Consider the following 27,646-nt stretch of genomic DNA (forward strand, 5'->3'; position numbering starts at 1 on the left):
AGATGTTTAGATTTGTACCCCAACAAAGAGAGAAGCAAAGCCCAAGGTCAACACATGCTCTTCAGAGGCCCACCACTAATCCTAGAACTGTGATATTCTCCATTAGCTCCCATAGGCCAAACATGGTGCTTGTCCTGAGGTTAAGCAACAGCGAGGGTTGGCTTATGAAGCCAGCATCAAGGCACTTATGTGACAGAATTTCAGCACTCACTACTACAAATGATACAAATGCAAGTCGTTTGCTTGAATGCTAGTCCAGGGAGGATGGAAATTCAATCAAGAAATAGAGAGTATGTTTTATTTTGTTCATCTGAATTTGATATTCAGATGTGCTGTGACCCCGTAATTAACACTTAAGTCTGGGAAAGGTGCAAACCCTTTGTCAATGGCAAGTCATGCATGGGAATTACATGACTTCTAGAATCTCTTAAGTGCTTGTTTGTTTTTACAGTATTCACTGTGACAGTGTTTACTGTGCTAGATGATAAAAAAAGTCTTCCTTTGTTTCTTTGGTGGATAAATAATTCCCACTCTATTAACATTTTTCTTTGAACACAAATGTGATTTTGTAGTAAATGCTAATAAATATATGTTGTTACTTAAAAAATGATTGATCAACTAATTCCAAATTCATTCAGTATAGTTCTAAAAAATTAAAAGCTAAAAATCGATACATGCAGTATTAACACCAAAGACATTGAGAAGGACATCTGAAACTTTTATAATCCCAAATGATGAGGTTTAAATGATGAAATATACAAAAAGATCTGGGAAATATATATGTTCAGACTATTTCTGTTTTCAGTCATTCACAAAGTACTTCTGGTCTCTTGACCACACACTACTTCAGCATCCAGGATTTTCTCATCATCATTGTATTCTGTGAAAACCTAATACCCTTCAGCCACTAGAACAACCATTGCTGTGCTTAGACATATCAAGAAACTCAGGCTCTTGTAGAAAACACCTTAAAAATAAACTTCTGTTTAATTTAAAGGAAAAAACAAAACAAAACAAAACAAAAAAAAAAACCCAACAAAACAAAAATGACTTCTAGTTTTCATTAGAATCTATGAAATTACAATGGTTTTACAATGCCTTTCTGGAGATTCTTTAAGCAGGTAAGCATTATCTGTAAGACTATGGTGCTCTCAGACATCATAAAATGCTTGATATGCTTGCTGTGCTAATAGAAATGTGTATGCACATATAGACAAATATACTTCAAGGTGTTTGTACCTGTCTGTGATGAAGGATGTAAAATTGTGTGGCCTGGCATTGGCCTTGTGTTAAATGCTTTATGTCATTATTTATATACGCCATTTCCTAAGTGTCACAGCTCCTGCATTTATAACTAAGTAGTATATAGTTGTACACATACATGCTGAACTTGAGTTTTCTTTAATGACAACCTTGAAGTCCTGGCAAAATGCCTCAGATTTTACCTTTTTGTATTTTCAAAAGAATTTTCATTAGTAGTATGATGATTTCCACATTCCTATTTTCTCTGTGTATTTTTGGCCTAAGCATAGCTACTGAATTAGTTTTCCACAAAAAGGAAGTCCCCTCCTCCTGCCTCAGTAACTTCAGTGTGTGGATACTTCACAGTCTAGTGTCCTGCTTGTTCTCACTGTAGATCGCAGTACACTGTTAATGGCCATCTATCATCAATTACTTCTTTTCTGGCCACTCGAGAAATCCTAAACTTGAAATCACCTTTTACTGTATCAGTAAAGGCATCTTCCTAAAGAACAAGGGGTATCAACATATCAGATCTCACCGGATGTTACAGGCTTGATGTTGTAATTACAGGCTCAAAATTAATAGCCAGTGGTCATATTCCTAAACCTCTTGGTCTCTTGTGGGCTCAAACAAGACTGCTGAAAACTGTTGTCTGGAATGTGAGTGTAGTATGTCATTAGCCTTCCTGGTTCCCTTGGAAGTTTTTTTTTCTCAATAAAAGTAAGAGAGAAGGAGAGGAAAAAACCAGAAAGTGAATAAGGTATCTCTGTGGTAGAGAAATTCTCTTCCACTAAAGGAAGAGCAGAACTTCTCTTGCTTTGAATGCAGAGACATCAGACGCTAAGACTTTGTTAAAATTCCCACCCTCTGGGACCCTGGGTTCACAGGTGGCACAGCGGGTCACAGTGACAGCGGTGTACCATATGTGAATTTCCATGTAACCATCAGCATTTTAAATAACGCCATGTCAGCCTGAGTCAGTCTGCTCAAGACAGACTGCTGTTGGTGATGGAAATGCACGCTTTCTTTACACTAATGCTTCAACCTCTGTTACTTACCGAACTTAAACTAGCAAGTAAATGTTGGGAAATTTCAGGTGATCAGCTCTAACAGAAGCCTCCTCTAAGAAGCAGCTTTCTTTTTCATAGATCTCAGTGGAGTCAAATTTTTACTCGAAGACCTCCAGGCAAATCTATTTTCCTTCTACTAAAAGGTATTGGGCACAGAATTATTGAAAGCAAAGACTAAAGTAGTATGAATAGACTGCAGAAGATGAAGTCTGCAGCAGCTAAACTTGTCTGCCATTTCATTAATTTCTGGTGGCAGAGACCTGTCTTTTTGCTTGCTGTGCAATAGATGACTAAATAAAGGCCATACTCGTGGCTCTCTAAGACAGCAAATCAGGACATTAAGCGCTGGAGAGCTGGGAAAAGGAATTCACCTTCTGGTTTTGTAGCCTCGCCTAAGACTACTGTTCTTTCATACTACCATTAGAATGACTGAAGAGTGAAGAATTAAAAAATGACCTGCTAGGCTACTGCAGTCACAGTAACATTTTCTAATGCTAAGACATACCAGATAATTGAATTACGCATATTTTGCAGGTGAACTAGCAAAATCAGTTTCACTTACTTGATTGGGTATGTAAGGTTAGCCTTCTATGCCTTGCAGCATTACACTGTTCCCCTCTGCTGCAATTTGGAAGTGTCATTAATTTTGAGTGCTCTGCAATAGTATGTATTACTCAAGTGTTGAACACCAGAGTAAGGGAGAAAGAACTCTTAACCCGCATTACTTTGTAATTTTTGTGACAAATGTTTAAAGTCTCTTAGAGATATGCTAACAAAGTATCTTGTACCCAGTTTTTATTTTCCTATTAGCCTTGAACAAGTCAACATTCACCTAAATGATTAAAAATGGTTTCTTAGTTTACTTAAGCTTTTCTCTGCTTATGAAAATTGTTGTGCTCATTTACACCATCATCTAGGATGAGTCCTATATTCACCTTCCAGAGCTATATACTGTTCTACTCTTCTGGTTTTAAATTGAGAATTACATTTTGCTATCTTCAGTGTAGTTGCTTTTGTTTCATATTAGCAGAAATAAAATCAGCATGTATGAATGTGAATATGTATCAAAAGAGAATTGTTTAATCCATAACTGTAGGAATCTTCCACTTATGCCACCATTTCTATACTTTCCTACAAGAGATGCAAACAATTTCTAGACCATATTAAATAATACTGAAAATCAATTAAGCTGTTTTTACAAATATTAGTCATAACATCATTTGAACATTTCTGAGATCTGGTAAAGAATCTGAATATGATGATTACGTATATAAGATGAGGAAAACTGATTTCTTCTCAGTACCACAATAGCCTGTTGCAATTCAAGAGGAATAGCTCCATCAGCTAAATTATAGTGATATTATTGATTTATGTTTTATTAATGATTTGTATTTCTTAAAAGATTATTACGTGAGGGAATTATCCAATTTGATTACGTTTATATCCGGCCTTTTGCCTCTCAATTACACTCAGGTTGCTCAACTTCAGTAAAGTCAGATAAAACAGTGAAGTTCTACAGTACCTGGAGAAAAAGGATTTTACATTGCAGTCCATTTCTTGAGCTAAAATAAATCAGGTCCTATCAGTAACTGGGAAGTTCTCCTAAGACATGCTGAGAAAAGTAGCAATCAAGATATTGATACAAAACATTGCTCTGCCTTTCCAAAATCAGCATTTAGAATAAACCAAATATTCTACAGCATGTGATAAAAAATCGATTAACCTCTAGTATACAATAATCACACTTGTGTGCACAGTTAACTGACAGTTGTTAAGAGACTCCAAATACTTCATCTTGAGATAAACGGAATTTTATTTTTAGGGAGAGAGTGATTCCTCTTTATAATAAATGTATAAAAGTGCAATATCTTAAATGTTTACTGCATGCAAGTCATGCTTTTTGTTAGCATCATATAAAGTAATCTCATGTAGTAACTTATCTCTGCAAGAATACATTTGAACTTATTGTTGAATTAATGCATCTCTTCAGTTGAGTGCTAGCCTCACCATTGCATTAACCACCTCATACAGGACTGTAGGAAAAAAAGCAAATTTTCAGTCACATCTTGGTAAACACAGTTCTGTATTGACAATGCAAAACGACATATTAAAATGGGTATTTTGGCCCATTTTGGCCCACGTTATCCTACTGTATCCTTCAGTTGACTGTATTACAGCTATAGTGTTATAGTTTTGTTTTCTGAAATGCCTGTCCACAACACTAATTGGATCTGACCCCAATTACAGGAACTTTCTGAAGCTATTCTTATTCACAGTTTGTCTTTAATTTAGCCAGTATGATCAATCCTGTAACCATTACCAGAACTGACTCTGATATGTCAAGGAACCTTCTCTTTATGGCAAACAGGATAAAGGAAAGATACAGAAAAATAATCAGAAAAAGATGGCAAGAAGAACATGAAATAAGATCAAGCAAAAAGTGCAGTCTTCTTCAGCTGTATTACACTTCATCAATTGTTCAATTTTAGCAGACCAATTTACATTTAATTCACAAGGATCAGAAAGTATTCCAGAGTGTACATACATAAAGCAGTACTGTAAGGATTTTCTTTAGATGGCAGAAAGCAATCAGTGTGATAGACGAGTGTGAATGGAGAAGGAAGGAGTGCCTTGGACAAGGACATGGTAAACCTTGAACATCATGCACAGCAACAAGGCATTTTAAATACCTTAAGATGGATTTTTTTTTTTTAAGATCTTACTGGAAATGAACAAGAATCATTTTTTTTTTTCTGTGAGATGAGTGAAAGCCCAATTCTTATATTTCTCCATCCCTAACACCAAGTGTGACTTGTTGGCTTCAGTCTGACTACAGCTGGGTTTAGTCCATATATACACAAATGTGTTATTCTTAAAGGGCAGCAGGAAAGAGTTTTCCTTGTCCTGTATTTTTTTTTTTTTCCCCAAGATAAAAGTGCAATCAAGACCTTTCAAAGTGAAAAGAGCAATCTTTCCAAGCAACAAGAGCTAATAGCCCGTGAAGTGCATAAAATGAAGGTTTTAGATACTCACAGTGTTCAGGACTAGGCTTTAAAGGGAGGGGAGTGTTACTTTTTTCCCCAACTTCTAGGCCTTTGGGCCACACAATTCTACCTCTTCCATTTAATCAGCTTAGAGCTTGTCTGAACTGTTGATTAGCCAAATTGGCTGAAACCCCTGAAAATTAGACTACTAAACCAGCCAAGCAAGAAGAGCAAAAATGAGTGGGTGTTTTTCACCCAGTTTATTGGCTGGCCAGGTGGCAGGGCTGACATAAGGGAGAGGGAAAAGCCCATGACGGTGTGAGCCAGGAACTGAGGAGGTCTTGGAGGGTAGTTCCTTTTGGTAGCATGAGAGGGGGTCAGCTGCCTTGATACCAGATACTGGTACCAGATGCGTTCCTGAGGAGCTGGCAACTGTGTATTTTGTGGTGGTCTACAAATACTTTGGAACTCCTAGATGTTTGGGACAGTATCCTACAAAGCAGCTGGCAATCGGGTGATATGATCATAGTATGTGATGTAAGGTTTTATCACAACTATGCACAATTTATCACACAGATACAGTTTCTACATCTATTTCATGTATCTAAATATCACCACTGATACTGTATTTTTGTTGAAGTTATCTTCAATGAGACATAAAGATAAAATAAATCCTTCCCCACTGATCTCTCTCCTTTACATTCTGCAACAGGAAAGAAAAATCAGGAACTATTCACTCAAATCCTTGCTTAGGCAAACTGACTCCAAGAATCTTACTTAAACTGTTGTGATGACATAATAGAGAACAAACTCATTTTTGCAACTGGCCCAAAATTCTGTTTCTTCAGTAATGGAGATTTGAGATCCACTGATTGTTGACCAGATATGAGCCAGACTCCTGAAAAGCAACACGTAGGCATCTTTCCATTATTCCATCATCACATAGGCAAACAAAAATATCAAAGAAACAGTCTGCTCTTGCAGTACTACTGCAATCAGCCAAAATGCTTAAGAAATTCACCTTGCCATCTACAAATTCTGAAAGTGAGATATTTGTTTTCCCCCATGCTTCCGAGTTTCCATTGTATGCAAACCAAAAAAATCCTTTAATAATACTGCCAAATTACTGTCTCCACTGTAACAATCCTTAAATGTTTTGAAGGTTCTGCCTGTAATAAAGATATTCTGGAAATTTTAATATTTAGACAATTTAGAACGCATATAATTAAAAAGTAATAATGGAATAATACATCTATCCAACATTTATCATAATAAGAAGCATTTGAGGAGAACAATAAGCCTAAATAATATTTCGGAAAGCTAAATTTCAAGGAATGAAGATACTATAGTACGAAGTTATGGCCAAAAATATTGTATTTTTAACCAGCAACACTTTTGAGGGGCAGTAACTGTACAATATGAGTTTTTTTTCCAAAAACACTATTTCTGTCCCTCAAACAACACACAATACATGCATTTAAATGACACTTTAAGAACAGCAAATATGATCTTTATTTTTAAATACTGCAAGTTTAAAAATGTATCTGAAACACACACACACACACCCCCCCCAAAAAAAAAAAAAAAAAAAAGAAAGAAAGAAAAATTGGTCAAATAAGGATTTCCTGCAGCATGGTAAATGAGGAATCCAGCAACAGACTTCAGCTTAGACTGTATTTTAAGAAAAAAACCCAAACCACCAGATTTACAGTTAAGATTGATCTGTCTGACTTTGTATTTTTCACACTGTCTTCAAAATCTCCCTCTATTCCTTTCTTTCCTGCAGCATGGCTACTGTGAAAAAGCTTGAGTGAAACTTACAGTAAAATCCCTTCACCTAGCTGAATAGTGACCCTCAATGTGTTGTTGACTACGTTGAAATGTTTCTGGTTTGACTGATAAAACTGAAAATGTTATGGGTAACCAAAAGCCAAAAAAGAGGAAATACCAGTAGCTCCTCTTCTCAAACTGAACGTATGGTTTTGCAAGATCGCTACTAAACTAACAAAGTGGACAGGGACAGATGGATTTAGTTGTTTAATGCATACTGAATTTTAGAATTTATGGTTTAAGTCAAAAGAGGGACCGTATTTACAAAAGTGTGAATTTCTAAAATACCGTAATTAATTACCTACACCAGGACATTTTAATTTCCTAACTTAGGACGGTCTCTCCAAAGCATATTTAATTTACTGGTCTCTTAGCTAGAGGTAGGTCATTTGTAGGCCTAGAACTAGAACACTAGTTCACTAATGTAACAGCCTGCAGGATAACCATGCACAGAGCTCCAAGAACAGCAGCACGTATAATAAATTAATTGGGTGAATTTTATTTTTTCATGTGGGTTAACATGTCTTTCTTTTCTCCTAATATTTCATTCTTTTGTGAAGAATGTATAATAAGGAAAGGGTCATGAGGTTGAGTAACCTGAAAGTCTCTGCACCTTATAACCAAAGGCTGGGAGTCTAGCAATGTCTTTATATGCAGCCCTTTTCCCCCCATTTAGAGTTTTTGCAAATCACACAGTCAATTCTGACGGATATCCAGCATAAAAAGTCTCTTCTCCACTTTCAAACTTAAAAAAGTGATTCACAATCATGTGGCAGTATGATTAAAAATTACAGTCCATACACCTTGACAATCAAAAGAGTCTGAATTATAAAAAGTAAACTGCCCTTATAGCTGCATCATCCTATATATGTAAGGACAGCGCCAGTTGATTTGTGAAAAAGGCAAGTTTAAGGTTTCTGTAAAACACATATTACAGCTTTCTTGTGCTAGTGAACATCTAGAATACACAGGTTCCCAAGACGTTTTCCTTCCCTCCTCCCCCATTTGTGACATTCAAAGAAATCACATAATTTTGGCAAAGTTAAAAGGGTTTCTATCTTGATGTTTTTGCCTTCAGCTTCAAGTTAGAGGCACAAACTTCTGGACTCAAGCACTATAAGGCATAGTAGAAACCACCAATTAAAACAACAGCAACACCACCACCACCACCACAATGGAATATACTGCAAGTGGGAACAGCTGTGTCATTTGAAAAGGAAATGTTTTTGTAAACTGTCACACTGCAATGCTGTGTTAGGTGATTCATGTAAAGCTTGCCTTGGCATGCCGAATATTTTTTTTTTTCAGAACATGCTCAAATGATCTAAACATTGCCACAGGTTCAACTTACCTAATATATACCAGAAGTAGCCCAGTGGCACACACTCTTGAAAAATTTGCAATCACAATATAACTATAAAGCATGAGTAAACTTTTGTTTTGTTTTTATACAAAACTCAGAACCACATTTTCTTCTCCCCCACCCAATATCCCGTAACAAAACAAGGCAAATTAAAAAAAAAAAAAAAAACAAACAACCCCAAACCTTTGTTAGACACCACTGTCTGTCCTTTTTTTTTTCTTTTTTTTCTTTTTCTTTTTTGGCCACAGTTCCATTCATAGCACTGAATCCAGCATGGGCAATGTATTCCCAGGTTAAAAGACGGGATATTATCAACAGTGGAACTGTGAAGCTCTGTTGCATTTATAGCAAGATCAGGACCAATTCTGTAATGCTGTATGTAAGAGTCACTGCTCTGATCCCCTATACAGAATGTCAGTGTAACTTTTTATAACCTAGATCTACCTGCTTTAGCTTTATTAAATAAAATGCTTTAATGCCTTAAAATCATTAACAATAGTGACTTTTTGGTTGTTGTTGTTATATCTAAGGTTTCTGCAGTTTCTGAAAGACTGTTGGATTGATCTGATGTTCCGTACTTTTTCATGGCATTTTTAGGGCAACAGCATATACCCATTAGTACTTATGTACAATGGCTTGAAATATCTCTAGATTTGCTTTTCTAATAAAGCCTATTAGAAAAGTAAAAGTAACCTAACGTGAACCAGCCAAATGTAAATTAAATTTATATTTAAAAGCTTATGTTCCAATCCTAGATATAACAGCATAAATTCTTCCAATAAGACTGGTTTCTACACCTGTATAAAGCCCTGACATGATTTAAGCATTGTTTTGAATGGCCTCTGTCTGGGTGTCTCCAATTTACTTCTGTTCAGGAATGTGCAAATGATTTTATACAGCACGATGCTAGTACCGCTCTGTACTATAGTATTTTCTTTTGTTTTGTAAATAAAAAACAACAACAAATCCCTAGTCAGAAATAAACTGACAAAATTTACATTCTTCTCTCTTAAAAAAGTAAATAAAATAACATTATTTAAAATGTGAATTAGCTATAAGACATACAATACAATTACATAGATACATATCAATACAGCACATTCAATTTGCCAAAAATTAATGATTACAAAGCCAATATGGATGCTGCCATATATATATATAGATGTATGTACAATGATTATAGCATTCATAATTGCACTATACCTACAACCAGTTTTAAATTACAAGGTGTTTTGAGAGGGAGCAAAAAATAGCAACTGTTCTTAATATTGTTGTTTTGGAGCTGGGAGGGTTAAGGATGAAAAACGTCTCATTAGTATTTATTGTTAGCTTTGGTAATCAACTAATAAGCCATTATTTTTTTCTACCTCCCATCCGCTGCTATGAGGCAGCAATTTCTGTGTTAAGTGCACTCTAGTGCTACTTGGCATTGCAGATAATCAATCCAATTACATGTCTTAACTCTGAGTTTTCTGTAGCTTGCTAGCAATCATGCACCTGGTCAAAAAACACCTTTCAACCTAAGCTGCAGAATAAAGGCTCATCAATGTGTGCTGCATTTTTGTTGTTAAAAAATTGCACATTTAAATTTCAAGAATGATTTTCTCACTGCTTCATTTACATTAATAAATCTTTTCTAAAGAACATTGAGAGAGGCTATTTTTCATGAAAGCCTATCAAATGTCTGTGAATCAGTTAGTTAACAAGCAACCTTATCAAGAAAGGTTCCTGAAAGTGATCTCTCATCACTAAAGGTGCCTTGATATTATTACAGAAAACAATCTCATGCCATAACTGACATAAGGAGAGATTTAAACTGTCTTTAAATTAGTAGACCACATGCGTGTGCATGGTGCACCTCATAGCATATTCACTCACACTGTTGGTTTTGGCATTAGAAAATGGAACACTTTCCAAAAAAGGGAACATATGAGCTGAAACTGTTTGTTCATCATTTGGCAGTTGACTCAATCAGGTCAGTTCCCAACCCACCAGTTTGGCATTTCAATCAGTATTTTATGTTTCAAGAGCATTGGTTTTATAAAAAGCCAGATTTGGCAACATTAATTTTATACAATAAAAATAATCTTTCTACTGTGGAAAAAGAACACTTAGAAAAGCTCTAACTTAAGAAAAAAAACCCACGCAACTGAAAAAAACCCACTGTTTCAGGCTGTAGCCACTGGGGAAAATGTAGTGTCTATAACATTTCTATTTGGCATTTGTGAATAAAAGAAGAGAGAAAAAAATGGCACATGGCAATTAAGAGATTCTAACATATTCCACATACATCCCAGGTTGTGTCTTAATTATTTCATTACTGTCTTCTCTGCACCTTTCTGAACTGTGAAAATACGGTTAAATTTAATATCCTTAGACAACTGTAATTCTGTTTTGCAATCCCAATATTCTAGTCCCAAAAGTGAAGACAGAATGAAGACACCCATGTCAAAAATTTAAAAATCACAGTATCAATACTTTTGATCCTTCAGAGAAAGTACATACTGTAGAATTAGAATGACTGATGACTTCAGTTCTGATGATAGTATTTTCCTGACCAAATCACTCAACAGAAAATATTTCACCCAGGAATGCAACTGGGAAAAAAAGGCCATTGTACCTTGTAAAAGATAAGGGGGGAGGGGAAGGAGGGAGAGAGAAAGGGTCAGGGAAAGAGGAAACCAGCTTGATTTTGCTTCAATAGCAAAAAACTGCTATCTTTTGTAAATGTATGACTGAGAATTTAAAACACATTGAGTCACAAGGTTTTGCCTAAAAAATGAGGAAATGTGCTGTGAATGTACTTCAGCATCTTTTGGTTTTCCTCCATATCGTTTAAATAAAATCATAATATTAACTACAAACTCTGTGGACATTCACAGAGTCCAGGCCGGCAATAAATTAGTATTATGCAAATTGTTTTCACAGATAATACAGTCCCTCTTGTATATCTTTAATCACGCAAAGTTGGTTTTGGAGGGCCTCCTAGGCACAGTTAGACCAGGTTGTACTCCTTCAGGTTTAACTGTAGGATTGTGTCCTTGACAGCAGCAAAGACGAAGCGGATATTCTCTGTGTCTGTAGCGCATGTGAAGTGGGAGTAGATAATTTTGTCACTGTCTGGATTCAGGTCTACAAACATCTTCAGGATGAACTCTCGTGCCGCTTGTGCATCCCGTTGTGGTCCTGATGATTAAGAAGAGAAAGTCAGTTTTCTTAAAGTCAATTCAGTATTTGAACTTAACAGAAAACAAGAAAAGTCAGTCTGTGGTCCTCATGTAAGAGAAGACAGGGAACTTTTTACTAATCAATAGTATCATACAGTGGCTACTTTCTTCCTGGTAGGAACTATGAAAAATAAAGATGGAAGGAAATTTCACAAGTTCATCGAGTCAGAGCTATCATGTCAAAGTTGGCCTTTTCCTCCTGACTACCCTCTTTCTTTGGTAAGATAACATTTAAAACAGGTGATTTATAACTGCACGTAATGAAAAACAAAAAATTAGCTATACTAATAATTCTTTAAAAACATCAATAGAATTGGTGAATGTTCAGTCTACACCTACTATATATAAATTATACTTAACTTCTTTTAGCACTGCAACATTTAGTAGTTTTATGAGGATTTTAGAAGGTGGCACAATGAAGTTATATCCTGAACTGGTCTAACACTATCACCAACAGAAGTTTATTTACTTTAGTGGTAATAAAGTACACATGCTCTCCAGCTGAAGCTGTTTGATTGCAAAAGGCCCATGTTGTCTAAATTATGTATGATAATGATCCTATCAGATCTAAATTAAGGTTGCAATTCTCAGAAGGATGCAGAGTCTATGTAACCAAACCACATGTTCAGCTTTACTGAAGACAGAAGGTAAAGTAATGACTTCCAGCCTGGAACAGTGAGGATTCATTCACACTCACAGCCAAAAGAACGGTGCAGAAGCAAGAACATTAGCCACAAGATGTAGAACTCTGTTCCGTTATTCCAGTGTCATTTCCGAAGGCCATTATTCCCTTGCTCTCAAGTTTATGGAATGTGGGTTTCTACAGAATGCACGTTTTCTGTGTTGCCTCCTCCTCCTATTCTCTTCATTAGTCCTGGTCTAGTTACATGGCAATATAAATACCAGTGCTCAGCTGTTTTATGTACCTCTGTCCTTCAGTAGTTATGAAATCTGTGCTTTGGGGGTTAGCCCATGCCCACGTACTTTTCAACAACTGGAAAATAAACCTCATTTTTAATACTTCAAGCTTACAATTGCTAACATTTCCGATTTGGGTAACTACATAAAACTCAGGTAGGGAATGCGGGGAAGAGAAATCACATACTTTCTGGTGTGCTGCTGAACCATGTGGAGGGGGAGTAAGATTCTGGAACATATGGGTGTATGCATATGAACATGTATGTAGATATATGTACATATGTACACATATATAGGTTACACATTTCCTGAGATTTAGGCACATAAACAGATCATAAGCTCTCTGAAGCAGGACAGAGGACTGTTCAACACTTCTACAGCTTCTAAAACACAACAGGGTCTAGCCTTTGGCTTGGTCACCCAGACTCTGTAGAAACAGCAACAACAATAAGTCTCACACTGCCACAAATAAATTTGCAGTATTTGTGAAGAAAACTCTTAGACTTTCAAAGACAATGATTTCTTCAGAATAAACCATTTACTGTTTCAAACAACTTCCTAGAATTTTGTTAAACAGTTTCATGGTAGCTAGACACATGGTAGCTCTCAAAATCTGCTGCACTATTCAAAGCCTGTATACAAATTTGCTTACCGAATCACACCTCTACTGACTATCACGTAATTTAAATTTCCATTTGACTGAAGTTCAAGTATGGAAAATTGAGGTTAGAAAGAACATGTATGATCTCAGGAATTTAGAAAAAAATTGAATGAGTCAGTGTTAAATTCAGACTGCAAAGCGGTTGTGATCTAAATAATATGGAGACTTGGAAAAGAGCTACCATATAAAGCAGTCAGTTTCTTGTTCACTGCTCCCTACTCAGCAGTTTTTGAAGACTGTCTCTACATGATACATTCAAGATCTCTATAAGAAGTACTACATTAATATTTTTCTCTTCTTTTCCTCCCAACTATGGCCGCTTTTTGTCTTTGTCCTCTCTACCTCCCCCAGCTCTTCATTCCAGTCTGTGAGTCAGTCTTCTAGTACTAGGCATGCAGGGATGCCTTCATGCAATACACAGACCCCTGAGCATGCCTCAGTCCCCCTTCCAATGCTGTTACAGTGTGCAGCAGAACCACTTAGCTTAATTTAATCAGTCCAATTTGCTATCCTGGCTAGCAGGTCTTATCCCTATGCTACTTTCTTCCTTGTGCAGGAAAACAAATGGGAAAAGTGATCCAGCAGAAAAATATCGAATTCTGATCCCTTCCTCAAATCCTCCCAGCTCCAACGTCCCCAGTGTGCTGGGACAGAAGAGGGGACTACGTGGTGACCTCTGCAAGCCACAGATCCTATCCTGCCACCAGAATAAATCAAATCAAACCATAACCTTGTCTGTGGAGTTAAGACCAGCAAGATCTGCACAATTAAGAGACAGAGACTCTTGAAGACTTCCAGGTCTTGACTCCAACAGCCCTACCAGTCCATAACCTTTTTTTCCCTCACCAATGGCAAAGGACAGGAGAAATACGGTTTCTCTGAGCTGAGTGGTTGAGTTTTGTCTGTTTTTTCTGGACAAGCATTTAACACAGGCTTGATCGTCACCTGAGTGGTGATAACAGGGAAGAGTGTTCTCACCTTCAGGATGTCATCTAGGGAAATTGTCCTATGAACTCAACTCAAAAGAACGAGCATATTTCTATTAAACTGCCAGTTCTCTTCTGCATAGCATTATGAAACTAAACTTACACTGACTCATAAATAATATGGTCTGATACTTCAGGCTGTTCAGTTTCCTTCCCCTTAAACAGGAAACAAAATGTAAATTTTTCCTATTATTACTCTCCATATTTGAACATGAGAGATTTAATCTTTTATTCTGCTTTCAAATGTGCTATTCACTCCCTGATAGGACAAAGATTTTCTTTTTTTAAAAAACAGGAGCATTTAGTTCTTTAGACCTCGTATTATATGAGTTTGATTTTTCTCTGTTACCACAGCCTCCACTCAGTTACCTCAAAATACTTAGCTTTTTATCTCAGGAGAACTTTCCGAAAGTACAGTTTTAGTAGAAACAGCTGTACAATCCACACAATTTTTTTATGGACAAGCACATTAAGCTTCACATAAATAATGTAAAATTAAAACAAAGGAAAAGAGAGGTACAATAAAAGGGTGGAAGGAGTGCTACTGGTTTCTCTGAGTGCCACAGAGAGCTTATGACACTTGCCCGCAGATATTCAGCCTTACACAAAACCAAACCTCAAAAAAAAAAGCATGGGAGATAATGTGTAAAAGCGAGGAATGCATTTTTTCTTTTTTTTTTTTTTTTTTTTTTTAGCTTTTATACTTCAGTTTAAACCCTCACCCCAACTTATGAAAAAGGACAGAATGTAGTTCATTGCTAATATGACAATACTCATCTAAAAGTCAACAATTTCCCATGAAAGGTTCTGCCATCCTATCCACAATTAAGTACAGTATAAAATGAAATCCTAGCAGTCTAAAAAAATCCCACAAGACTTCAGTCATATTTTAAAAATTTAGATGATTAAAAATTGCAAAGCACCTTTTTTTTTTTTTTTTTAAAGAGCAAAATATATCAAAGGATCTATCTGCCTAGCATTTGGACAAGGCTATTATAATTTGTCATTACTGCAGCGTAAACAGAGCATGAGCTCTGGTGTCATTATACTTACCATCATACTCTGGAAAATAATCAACTAGATGGGAGTACATAATTTTCTCCTCTAAGAGATCTTTTTTATTTAAGAACAGAATGACTGAAGAGTTCTGGAACCATGGATATGTGATAATTGTCCTAAAGAGTGCTTTGCTTTCTTCCATTCGATTCTGGAATAAAAAAGAGAGTGGAATTTTGGTGGTCATGAAAATAACTTTTAATTTTTTTTCTTAAATAAACTCATGCAATTTCACTTTATTTGGTAAATGGATCCATTCCATGTTTTGCACCTTCCTACCAATAAGGTAAGGTTCAAGTAATTAAATTACTATTAATAAGTAAGCAGTTAATTAAATACATACGTATTTTCTTTTTGCAAATTCAACTGCTCAAGCGTAAGTATTCATTAAAACACAGGCGATGAACATGAAAGCTGTAACAGGTACATTTGTGAAGTCTGAGTATGCACAGTTCTGACCAGCCAACAAACTGGTGGGTATTGATTCATATGATTCATGGTAGGGACAAGTATACCACAACAAGACATAATAACCAGTTCAAGGTTTAAAAACATTATTTATTTTATAGGCCTTTCACAAACTTTAAATGTAGAGTTAGATAATTCTTAGAAAGAGATCAGCTTTAAAACAGTTGCAAGTGAATCTGGAACCCGAGAACATTCTGTCAACACCAAAGGCTTATGACATAAAATCTTAAAAATCTGTAAGTTGCTAAATTTGTTTCTAACATAATTTGGTTAGCCTTTACTTTAACTGCTTAACTGCTCCTGAAAACCACTTTGCATTATAGCTGAAATGTAAGTCAAGCATAGAGTTCTATTTGTAACACTTTTCTGTCACTGTAAAATTATGTTATGATTTGATACAGTTCTGAAGAACTGCTAGGCTGACATGATGTGGCTAACACAGAGTCAGAACAAATTGAGTTCAAAGCAAAGGAATTAACTTACTCTTTTTATTATTATTATTTAAAGCTGCAGCCCCCTGAAAACACCTGTTTCACCACCAAACAGGGCTCCAGAGAACAACATCAAGGAGGTGAATCCTGCAGATTCTGCTGGTGCTGAGCCATACAACAATCTGTCAGATAACTCAGATATTTATAATATGTGCATCTTTAAGTGTAGTAAGTGTATCAATAAGTGTATCTTTACTTGCATTAATTTGCATTTTAAAGAGACCAATATAAGCATGAAGAAAAGGAACTCAAAAAACCCCCAAAACAAACAGAATCCACAAAAAAAAACAAAACAAAAAAAACCCAAAAAAAACCCAAACCCTAAAAAAATTCCATTTTGTAGAAGTTGATGGTTTGGTCTCTTAGGTCACCAGAGGATCTTCAGGCAGTTTATAAAACTCCACTGCATGCTTGAGTGGTGGCTGAAAATAAATAGCTGAATTTATAGAATGAGAAACTAATGCAGAGGAGTATAACTTTTGCTTCCTCGCAGTCAGTTCTTATGACTCACATTGATTTCAATGGTGCCAGGATTTCATTCAGAAAGGAGAAAAACTGAAATATCAACAGAGCTGAGCATAAAACCTAAGTCCTTAGACTAACTGTTAATCAGACCATGTTTTCTTCTCGACATTCTATATAGACTTCTCCAAACAAGGCCCTACAGAAAGGCAATGGGAACTACACAGGATAGTTCTCACTTTTACAGTTGATGAAAAAGAGAAGGCAATGTAGACTTAGAAACTGTTGTTTAAATTATAAATATTTACCTAAACTCATTAACACTCGGTAGCTTCTAATGTGACACTCAGAAGGTGAAACAGTGTCATGACTCAATTAGCAGTGTTTTTGCACAGTAAATTTATGAGCTATTGATAACTTCTCAGTAAGAAATGTGCACAGAAAACACAAAGAAATTACTTCTCTAAAGTGTTCCTGTTTTTCACAAAAGCCATTCAAGAGGGCTGCAATATTTTCATCTATAATGCTCATTTTTTTCCATATACATAACACAGAATTGCAAAGACAAAATAAATAAATTGGTTTGGATAAATTTATGACCCTTCCTCCAGGAAAGCTCAAGAAAACTGTGTTTTGCAAACATTGTTATTAGACCCACAGCACATTTGCATTTTCTGTTTGAAAGGGATGCCAAACAAGATGAAGCAAAAAAGGCATGCTGACTAGAGCTACTTTGATATCATGCCTAAAACAATTTCTGGCATCCTATCAGCTAAATATTAACTCTGTAAATGCTGCGTTATCATAAAAATACCAGGAGACGTACACAATAAAGAACAAAATATTGTGTCTTCAATGTAAGAAGAGTATGTCTTGTATTATATATTAATTATGAATTCCGTAGAATATGAATTCCATTCCAGAGAGTCACTTTTTTTCCTATGATGAATTTATAAATGTCTCTCAAGTCCTTTCAGCTTGATTTGAGGCATCCGATTTAAACATCTCCTTGATGAGGTATTTACCAAAGATACCATTCAACAGACAGATCAGAGGTGAAACACATTTCCATGATTTCAAAGATAGTTCAATTAATTCAAAACCAATCTGGGATGCCAAAAAATGATACTACTAAGAAGACAGTGTAAAAGAGCTGCTTCAGAAAAAATAATGTTATATCAAAGAAAATAATTACAGCCTTGAGAAGTTTATAGGAGTAGTCAATATGTGCAGTCTAACACAACTGTAAGAAACACTCAACTGCTATAGAAAAAATACATAGTTCAGGATGTCAGTAACTGAAGTCAATAAAACACTACCAGATTATCCCAGCCTCATTTACTTCACTGTGTTCTTTAGTATAGTCAAAGCTTCATTTCATACAGAAGCCACTTGCCTCCATAAGATATCCAGTTAACTATATTTCCAGGAAGAGCCAGGCTAAATCTGAATCTGTTCCTGATTCTGGGAGAACAGGCTTTACAGAGGCAACAGCAGTAGACTGTTGCCCTTGCTGATTTTGTATTAAATTATCCAGTCCTAAACAGAATTAACTGGAAGTCAGAGAATTGTGGGACATGACAAAAAATGCACATTACATTGCCAGAGCCCACTGAAGTAGAATTATTTCTTATGGTATGAGGATCTTGCCCTATACAGTCGTGCCAGCTGAGGATATTGGGAAGGTAAGACAGTAAAGTCTCGTCAACCACATGGTAGCTCTGAGGAACAGTTAACTATCTCGGCACAGGGATTATTTCAGAGTGTACATCACTACAGAATGGCCCTTACTGCACCTCCCTCTGCAGGATGAAGCAAACAGCAAGGATGAAGACATCAGGAATGCTGCAGACACATTTTCTAAGGAGCTGGCAAAGATGACAAGCTGTCCAAATCAGTTAAGAAAAAGGTCACTCTTCTTAAGATCGATAATTGACAGGTCTATGAATTTCCATGATCCTTCTCAAGGAAAAGACCACACAATGCTATATTCGCCCTTACAACAGAAGCATGGAAAAAAGACTTAGGATATCACCAGTTATTTTCTCTGAATGTATATCACATTGCAACGATCCACAGACAAATATGCATTCACAAAAGACATATGTAATAAGATGGTACTGCTAGAACTTTAAAAGGACAGATCAGTCAATTCCAGGGATTCAATGCAGATTTTATATCATTCATATAGTTAACAAGCGTCTTGCAAAGCCTCATAAAGATATTAATTAAGAAAATTCCTTGTCAGTTCATTGCATGACATACATAACATTATGTACTTATTACTAAATGACTGCTATGGTCAATGCTATTTCACTGGAAGAAAACCTTAATCTTTGATGCAACAACATCATGAAGGAATTGTCCATGAGATGATGTCTGTTTTCTGTGATTCTATCAGCTGGTCTAATAAAATTACTGCCTCTTCCTACAGATCTTGCTTATTTTAGCGGTTCTATTGTCCACGGGAATCCTCTGAATGAAAAATGTTAGCTGTATCTGACAGCATCATAAATTACAGGGCTGTTATTGCAGTCATATGTCAAAATAACATCATCATTTTGACATCTAAAGACCAAAACAAGGAAACCCAAAATCCGTAATTGAATGTTAACTCTGGGTTTTGGGTTTTTGTTTCAGTTCTTTTATAACTTTATTATGCATAGACCTAATAATTGTATCATAGCTGGGGGGATGGACTCAAGGGGACTCAGGGGAGGGGGAAAAAAACTAGTAAATAGACAACCTAACTTCGCACTCAGGTTGGGTTTTGTTACTATTTTTTTCTGCCTCTTCGTAGTACCACGAACTACACTTATAGTATAGACAATACTATCAAAATGTAAGAAAACAAAGCACTTTACATGCCCTAAAGAGAAGACAGATACTCACCGTATGTTGACCATAGCTGTATCTTCTCTTGGTGTGTAGTCGTAACGTAATAAAACCTAAAGGGTCTATTTCTTCTGTTCCATCCCTGTAACTCCCACCTTCAAGTGAGCAGTTTTTCCATAACTGAGCCCTTCCTTAGCAAGTAAATAAAAATGCTTACCAGTTGCCTGATTTATGGGAAATCTCACTGGCTTTTTCCTTTCTCTGTCCTTAAGAGGAAGGTAGACAGGATCTCATTAAATAAGCTCTTAGCACTTTTAAAAAAACTGTCCCAAAAACCAGCACTGTAAACTTGAAATCAGTATGTATCGTTATGAAAAACAACTAGCCTCTGGCTTCTCCTTTTGAAACTATCCCACATATTGAATCAAACCATTTGCTTTTCATAGTTTCTGTTCTAACAGAAAAGAGTCAGAAAAATTTAAAAGAAAGCAAAGGCACAACAAAAGAAGCACAGACATGAAATGTTATAGCTTCAACACTAATAGAAAGTGATGGACTTCCTACACTGCAATCTGTGTTTTGAATTTAAGGACTGTTTTTGTTACGTTTGTCACTATACAACTCAGGATAGTTATAATGAAGAGCAAGTGCAGTCAGCTTATGTGGGGGTAGCTGATAAATATCCAATGCAAGCTCTGAAGATGAACATTGAGAGAAGAACTGATTTCCTATGTTATTAACATATAAAGAAGCTGGATTCAGCAATTCTAACTATAAATATGAATGTATTTTTGCAAAGCTACTCCTTTGCTTATCATTAGGCTTAAATCAAGATCTTGCTCTCAGATGCTCTGTTAGGAAAGCAGTAAGAAAGTATCATCATATGCTCTTCCATTTTTAAGTAGCTCTTCCCAAGAGGCAACCTTCTACATTCTCTGCACTAAGACATTGGGATGCTTGTATTTGGAGAAGAATTTTGCCTTTGATTCACCAGAAACTACTCATTATAAAATTAGAAACAGTAATTTACAGTTTAGTTCCAAAATCAGACTTCATATAACAATAATATTGCTCCTACCCAATACACATTCAGGGTCTGGCTACTTGGATGGCTTCTGAGTAAGGGCTAGGTCTACCAGTGCTAAAAACACTACAATTAGATGACAGCAGTTACTATTATAACCTAAGAGAACATAGAGAACATGATTATGTACATACACATTAGCAGGGATGCTGCTGCACTGCTGATATCATTAAGCACCATACAACATGAATGAGTAACAACCCCATATGTAATTTGTTTAAATGTAAACAGCTGTTAAGTGCTCACAGTGACTGTCACACATCTTCCACTGAAACACCACTGAAATGGTTGCGGAGTATTTACTCTGAAATGTTGTCTGGAATGCATTTCTAGAGTTCCTCTAGTTTAGTCTTTCATTCAAGTAGGACTACTGACAACATGGGAGCAGGTCAGCGATGGCTTTGTCTTGGCAAGCCTTGAAAGACTCTACAGACAGAGATTTCAATACCTCTCTGGTTTCCCTGTCCCACTGCTAAACTAACACCCAAGGGAAAAAGGTTTCCAAATATACCACCTGAACTCCCCAAGCCACAATTTACTATATTGTCTACCTACAAAAGTTCGGCTCCATGGCACACTTGCAACTCTTCAAATATTTGTTGGCAAGTATTAATGTTCCCTTTGCTAGACTAAACAAGCTCAGGTCCCTCAGCCTATTTTCATAGGATATGGGCTCTGGGCCCTTCATGCCTTTCCCAACAGTTTATGTGATCATGAAATCGTGTTTATAAATCCTTTACAATTCTCTCAGAGGGAAATGGAAGGGAATTGTATTAAGGATGGTTAACAGACGTTCTGATATTTTGTCACTACAGATGTTTTGCAGGAATTGAATGATGGCCTAGAGATTTTTAAGTAAATTTTATCTGCTTGAGCAGATAAAGCAATATTAGGTCCTGAGTTCACCATAACAGATTAAACATTCTAACATGGCTTCACTATTTCGTTTTAGAATGATTCAAGGATTAATCAAAAAAAATGAAGCAATTAATTTTTTGACTCATCAATCTTTGCTTAACCTTCTGTGGTCTTTCATCTCTCTGTTCATCCAATGTCTAAGAGCAAATCAGCTTTTACGGATGTAATAGCAGATAAAACTATTTTTGTTCCAGACGTAGTTTCTCCAACAATACACTGTATTACTCTCTAAAATTTCTCTTAAACAGGTTTTCTGCTGCTAACGATAGCTCATATCATTGCATGCTCACCATTTTCCTTTATTAAATATATATGCAACATTACTGCCATAATATTTTTAATCATTCGAATTAAAAAATTTTGACAAGACAAAATTGTTGAATTACTCACTGTTCTGAAAAACACTTGCCATTAACAGGATGCACTTTTTCTTATGTAAGAGCAGGCAGTATTTAGTAGTTTGTTCAAACACTAGATCTGATTTTATGAGCCAGCTCTACCTCACTAAATTGCTTCCAGAAAAATTTTATTTCAGCTTCAATGGAAAAGGCTGCATAAAGAAACTTGCGAATGACTAATGTACAGAAATGTGCAGCTGGAGCTGGCTCAAGGTTTCTCAGTAGCTGACAGCCGTTCTCAGCAGTGATGCCAACTTTTCACAGCAACCCCCCTCTGACAGCAGCAACAGCTTATCGTGGCCTCCCTGGCTTTGCAGGCAGCTGGCATAAGTAAAATGAGCAGTGGGATCACTTTTTTCACCATCCCCCAAGATCTGTTGGCCCGGGCAACTTCCCTGCTCTGCTTCTGTCTGCAGTCAGTCCTGAATTGCATAAAGACATATTGGTATCTCCAGCCATTACTCCATTTTTCTTGTTATGATATACAGATGCCAGCATAAAATCCTCCCATCCTCCACACAACCCGACACAGTCACCAGTGCAACGTAAAAATACCATCATGAAGCACAGAACAAAAATTACGGCAGTCAAACCCACAAGTGAATAGAAAATTAACTATAAACAGATCATATAATCTTGGACAAGATTATTCCAATTTCTAATTAAACACCAAGAAAAAACACTGTACTTATTCATGAATCATGGGACTGTCCAGTTGTATGACTGGAAACATGTTTTTATAAAACAAATAAAAATAAAATGGAATTTCTTTCTACCATGTAGCTCTTACTATATAAAAGATTTTACGCTGACAAGTTTTTCTGTGACGGTTAAATACTAACACAAATATAACTAGACATAAAAACCATGTTTCCTCACATTTTTATCCAAATGCAAACTCTTAGTCTTCCTCTTTTTTTAATAGATTAAAAAAGAGTATACTTCCTTCCACTTTTTTTTTTTTTAAATCCTATGCTTTCAGTTTTCATGTTAAAATGATGGATTTCTAGTTTGAATTTACATATTGAAATTCTCTTTGCTATCTGTTGCTGTGGAAAAATATGCAATTACTCCTGCAATTACAGAAATAATAGAATCTGCATAATTTATAAGCACTTGACTCTAAGTAAAGTCAAATCCTGAAAAATATCTGAAGAATGCTAAAATAGCATTTAAAAGCTGTATCAGCTGGTACCCTGTGAAGGAAAAGCAGCACTTCCCAGCTAACATAGTGCTTTGCCAGAAAAGACCAAGTACAATATGAATCTGAAACAATACAGAAGCAGTAGTGGAGTTTCACCCATTACTGTCTTTACAATTGTCTAGAGTGGCACCTAGTGGGCATACTGTAACTTACATATTGCATGAAAAATGTAATAATTAATTTTTGTCTTAAAAATTGTTAGCAATTTAAATAGTGTCTGTTAACAAAATTAGGATTTCACAAATTTTGATGGACTGAATTTTGCTGAGAGAGAAGGTGATGAGGAGGTAAACAAGATGCACTTGTCAGTCAACAACTTGCACTGTGTATATAACTATGTTTATCCTGGTACTAAATGTTTATTTGAGTGAGAGGGCATTCAGAGACAATAATTGTAGAAGAGGAGGCACTGACGCAAGAAAGCTTCAGAAAAAAACACAGGTGTTAATATTTCAGAAGTTGTTTAGTATCACAGTAATGGACTATTATTTTACCCGACAAAATCTTGTGCATGTGAATGGTTTTTGTGTGAAAGTCTGCATTAATAAGGAATGTATCCATTCGCCAAATAAGACTTCCAGGAATTATTTAAGTAGAAGCACTGGCTGGCTGCACAGAAAGACCTACAGTGTATTCCTTGGCTAGAAATCTAATAGAGCTGCTACATGAAAGCTGGGAAATAACAGAGGAAATCAGGAAGTGGGAGGTAAGTGCAGAGTCCTCCACTATGTAAAAAAGTAAATACAGTATCAAAACTGGAAGCACTTCAGATTTTTGCCACCAGTATGAAGCGTAATCTTGCAGCTATACTGCTGTAACTAACCATCTACGAAAAAGCTGCAATGGTTGTACAAATATTTTGATGAATAACTCAAATGCAGTAAGAGACAACTTCAAACACAGAGCTCAGGAATAATTCCTTTATTTTCTTCACTGGTCTTGAATCTTTCTGCGAACTAGCCTGACAAAAAAAGCTGCTGGGAGAGGACATTCATCAATGACAGAGACAGCGGGATCGAGTGCACCCTCAGCAAGTTTGCAGATGATACCAAGCTGAGTGTCACAGTCAACACGCCTGAGGGAGGGGATGCCATTCAGAGGGACCTGGACAGGCTGGAGAGGTGGGCCTGTGTGAACCTCATGAGGTTCAACACGGACAAGTGCAAGGTCCTGCACCTGGGTTGAGGTAATCCCCGGTACCAGTACAGGCTGGGGGATGAAGGGATTGAGTGATAGATGAAAAACTGGACATGAGCCAGCAATGTGCTCTCGCAGCCCAGAAAGCCAACCGTATCCTGGGCTGCATCAAAAGAAGCGTGGCCAGCAGGGCGAGGGAGGTGATTCTGCCCCTCTGCTCTGCTCTGGTGAGACCCCACCTGGAGTGCTGTGTCCAGCTCTGGGGTCCTCAGTACAAGAAGGACATGGACCTGTTGGAGCGGGTCCAGAGGAGGGCCACAAAAATGATCAGAGGGATGGAGCACCTCTCCTATGACGAAAGGCTGAAAGAGCTGGGGTTGTTCAGCCTGGAGAAGAGAAGGCTGCAGGGAGACCTTATTGCGGCCTTTCAATACTTAAAGGGGGCTTATAAGAAAGACGGGGACAGACTTTTTAGCAGGATCAACAGCAACAGGACAAGGGGTAATGGTTTTAAACTAAAAACCTTATATCAGACTAGATATAAGGAAGAAATTTTTTCACAATGAGGGTAGTGACAAACACTGGAATGGGTTGAGAGGTGGTAGATGCCCCATCGCTGGAAACATTCAAGGCCAGGCTGGATGGGACTCTGACCAACCTGATCTAGTTGAAGATGTCCCTGCCAATTGCAAGGGGGATGGACTAGATGACCTTAAAAGGTCTCTTCCATCCCAAAGCATTCTATGATTCTATGATGACTGCGAAGACATATTTGTAGATAAGAACTGTATTTTTAAATCACCCGGGAGAAGTGCCTCACCTCTCCGACAACTTAAATTTGCAACACTGCACTTGCAAATATATGGCAATTTTATGTAGCCAGCAGAGGGACAGATGAACAAAATGACAGCTGAAATCCATCAAATCAATGTGTTCAACAACCACCAAAGCACAAAAGTACTGTTCAAAAAAAAATGTGGTCCAAATAGTGTTCAAAAAACATGGTCCAAACAGCACTGTCAAATATTTTTTTAAATAAAAAAATTGGCTGATAAATTAATTTTGATGAAATAACATGAATGCCAGAATAATCAGTTTTTCATAAATACCTACATATTTTTGAGAAAAAAGGGTGAAAATATTTTAAAATTAAATTGTCATTGAAAAAGGCCCTTTTCTGGACAGTTTTCACGCTGGTTATAAAAAAAATAAGCGGCAGTTATCTTTGCCAGCAATTGCTGCCAATAGCAACATTTACCAGCAGCATTTCTGGCAGCCTCTGCAAGCAGGTTCACAGCCATTCAACCTCCCATCTCCATTATGAACCACTCACTTTAACAAAAGAGAGAGGGGCTCTGGCTCTTCCTTATCCAAATGCTTCCCAGTACTGATAATTTACATTCAAAAGGTTCTTTATCCAGCAACCAAAAAGAAAATACATACGCGTATGTGTGAACAGGTATGAACAGACAGAATACATACAGCAACAAGGTTTGGCACAGGTGGTTAATGTGTTATTTTCTCTAGTTTCCAAATAAACAATGAGATCTGGAGATTTTATTTCCCATGGAAATAATATTGTTAAATAATTATGAAGACCATTTGAGGATTTTAATTCTACCTGGGAGTTCATATTATCACTCTGCCCTATGCTCAATTGTTCTGGATTGCTGAGTGTTGATGAAAAAAACAGACAACTGAAATATTATGTTTATTCACGATGCAGAAAAAGAGAAGTGCTCTGATCTCAACATTGTTTTCTTTCAGCCTTCATGCTAAGCCATGTAGGACTAGCCTGTGAATAAAGAACACAAAGTGCTGGAAGAGAAGTGGAAGCATGCCCAGATGTGAACAGCAAGACAGTTCTGATGGAAAAAATGAAATACGTGCTTCAGATAATTGCCTCCATAAAGAGTGAAAGTATTTGGAACTCTGTGGCCTCATGCCATTTCTTATTTTTGTCCCACATCAAAAGACAGTGCAACTGGAACATTGTACCAATTTGTCACCCGTTAACAGATCACACTGGCGAGCACTACGGAAGTTCCATCTTGGCTGTGGATACTCATGTATTTTGCAGCTGTATTTTGTCTAGATTCAAAACATGAGCATGTATACCTCCATCTACATACCTGTATGCACACACAAATGAGTTCACAATAAAAATACCTATCCTGGGTTTCATGTAATTATTTTAATGTAATTTTAATACATTAGACTTTAACTGGAATATTTTTTAATAAACCAAGCAACGTTGATCCTTTCTACTTGGGACAACCCGAGAATAATAAAATTTTCTATCAATCAAAGCATCCTTGCACAGTGCCTTTATTCAGTACCTGAAGCACAGAAACATTGCAGAAAACCGCCCTACAAAGTTCCTTCAGTTTCAATTTGCAGTTGTGGCTGAGGTACTGAAGCCCAAATTTTGTAACGATCCTGCTTAAAATCACAAGACAGTTCTTCAGTGTAAATTAAGTACTGTGAAGGTAACTACATTAATTCAGATATCTACCATCAAATAAAGTAGGGTTCTTGAGGGTTTTAAAGAAGCTATGGCAAAAGTTTATAACATGACCACAAAGATGATCCACAGAGAAACAAACAAACAAAATCTCCTTTCACTCGTGAAACTATTGATTCTTCTACTTAGAATCACAGAAGAATTTATGTTGGAAAGGACCTAGGGAAGTCATCTGGTCCAATTCCTTGCTCCCAGCAGGACTAACTTTGTCATTAGATCAGGTTGCTCATTGCTGTGTCCAGTCAAGCTCCAAACGTCCCTCTCCAGGATGAAGATCCTGCCCCTCTAAGCAACCAATTCTACTTCACTCACTCATATGTAGCTATCATCTTTCAGCCCTCGTGATCTATGAATACCAAGCTAAACACAGTTTTACTGAGGGCCACTGTATATACAGACTATTAAGTCCCTAGACAGTTTGAATGATCCTCTGGTGGTAATGCTTTGGACAAAGCACTTTTAAGAACAACTTTCTTGAGATTATTTAGCTCCACAGTGCTTCCAAAAGGGACTCCACCAGTCACACATCCGTTCTTCCTTCCACCTCTCCTGTTCCACTTGATTGAGTACCCCCTTGAATTCTTGCAGGGTTTGTGCAATGGCTTTTGGAAACACTGCTTGAGTCTCTTCCAGATCTACCGGTTCGGTTTGCATCTCAAAATAAAAATGTTATGCTTCCCTACTGCTATTGCCATGCAAATGTCTGCTACTGGTAAATGAACCTGCTACTCTACATTTCAGAAACCTAGAAGACTTGATGGGGGATCACAGCTGCACTTTGCTCCTAA

The 27,646-nt window shown here is 36.8% G+C and overlaps 1 protein-coding gene across 1 annotated transcript in view; it reads right to left on the reverse strand.

The window, feature by feature from the left end:
• Positions 1 to 6,886: 6,886 nt before the first annotated feature.
• The window catches only part of LOC309602781 (guanine nucleotide-binding protein G(q) subunit alpha), a 136,547-nt gene continuing 115,787 nt past the window's right edge, over positions 6,887 to 27,646 (reverse strand). The window contains exons 6-7 of the mRNA XM_082336702.1: positions 15,335 to 15,488; positions 6,887 to 11,675 (exon numbers count right to left, since the gene is read on the reverse strand). Coding sequence (XP_082192828.1) covers positions 11,485 to 11,675; positions 15,335 to 15,488 — 345 coding nt within the window. The 3' untranslated portion in view covers positions 6,887 to 11,484. The remainder of the gene's footprint in view (positions 11,676 to 15,334; positions 15,489 to 27,646) is intronic.

Source organism: Platalea leucorodia (assembly GCF_965183815.1).
Source record: "Platalea leucorodia genome assembly, chromosome: Z".
Taxonomy (NCBI): domain Eukaryota; kingdom Metazoa; phylum Chordata; class Aves; order Pelecaniformes; family Threskiornithidae; genus Platalea; species Platalea leucorodia.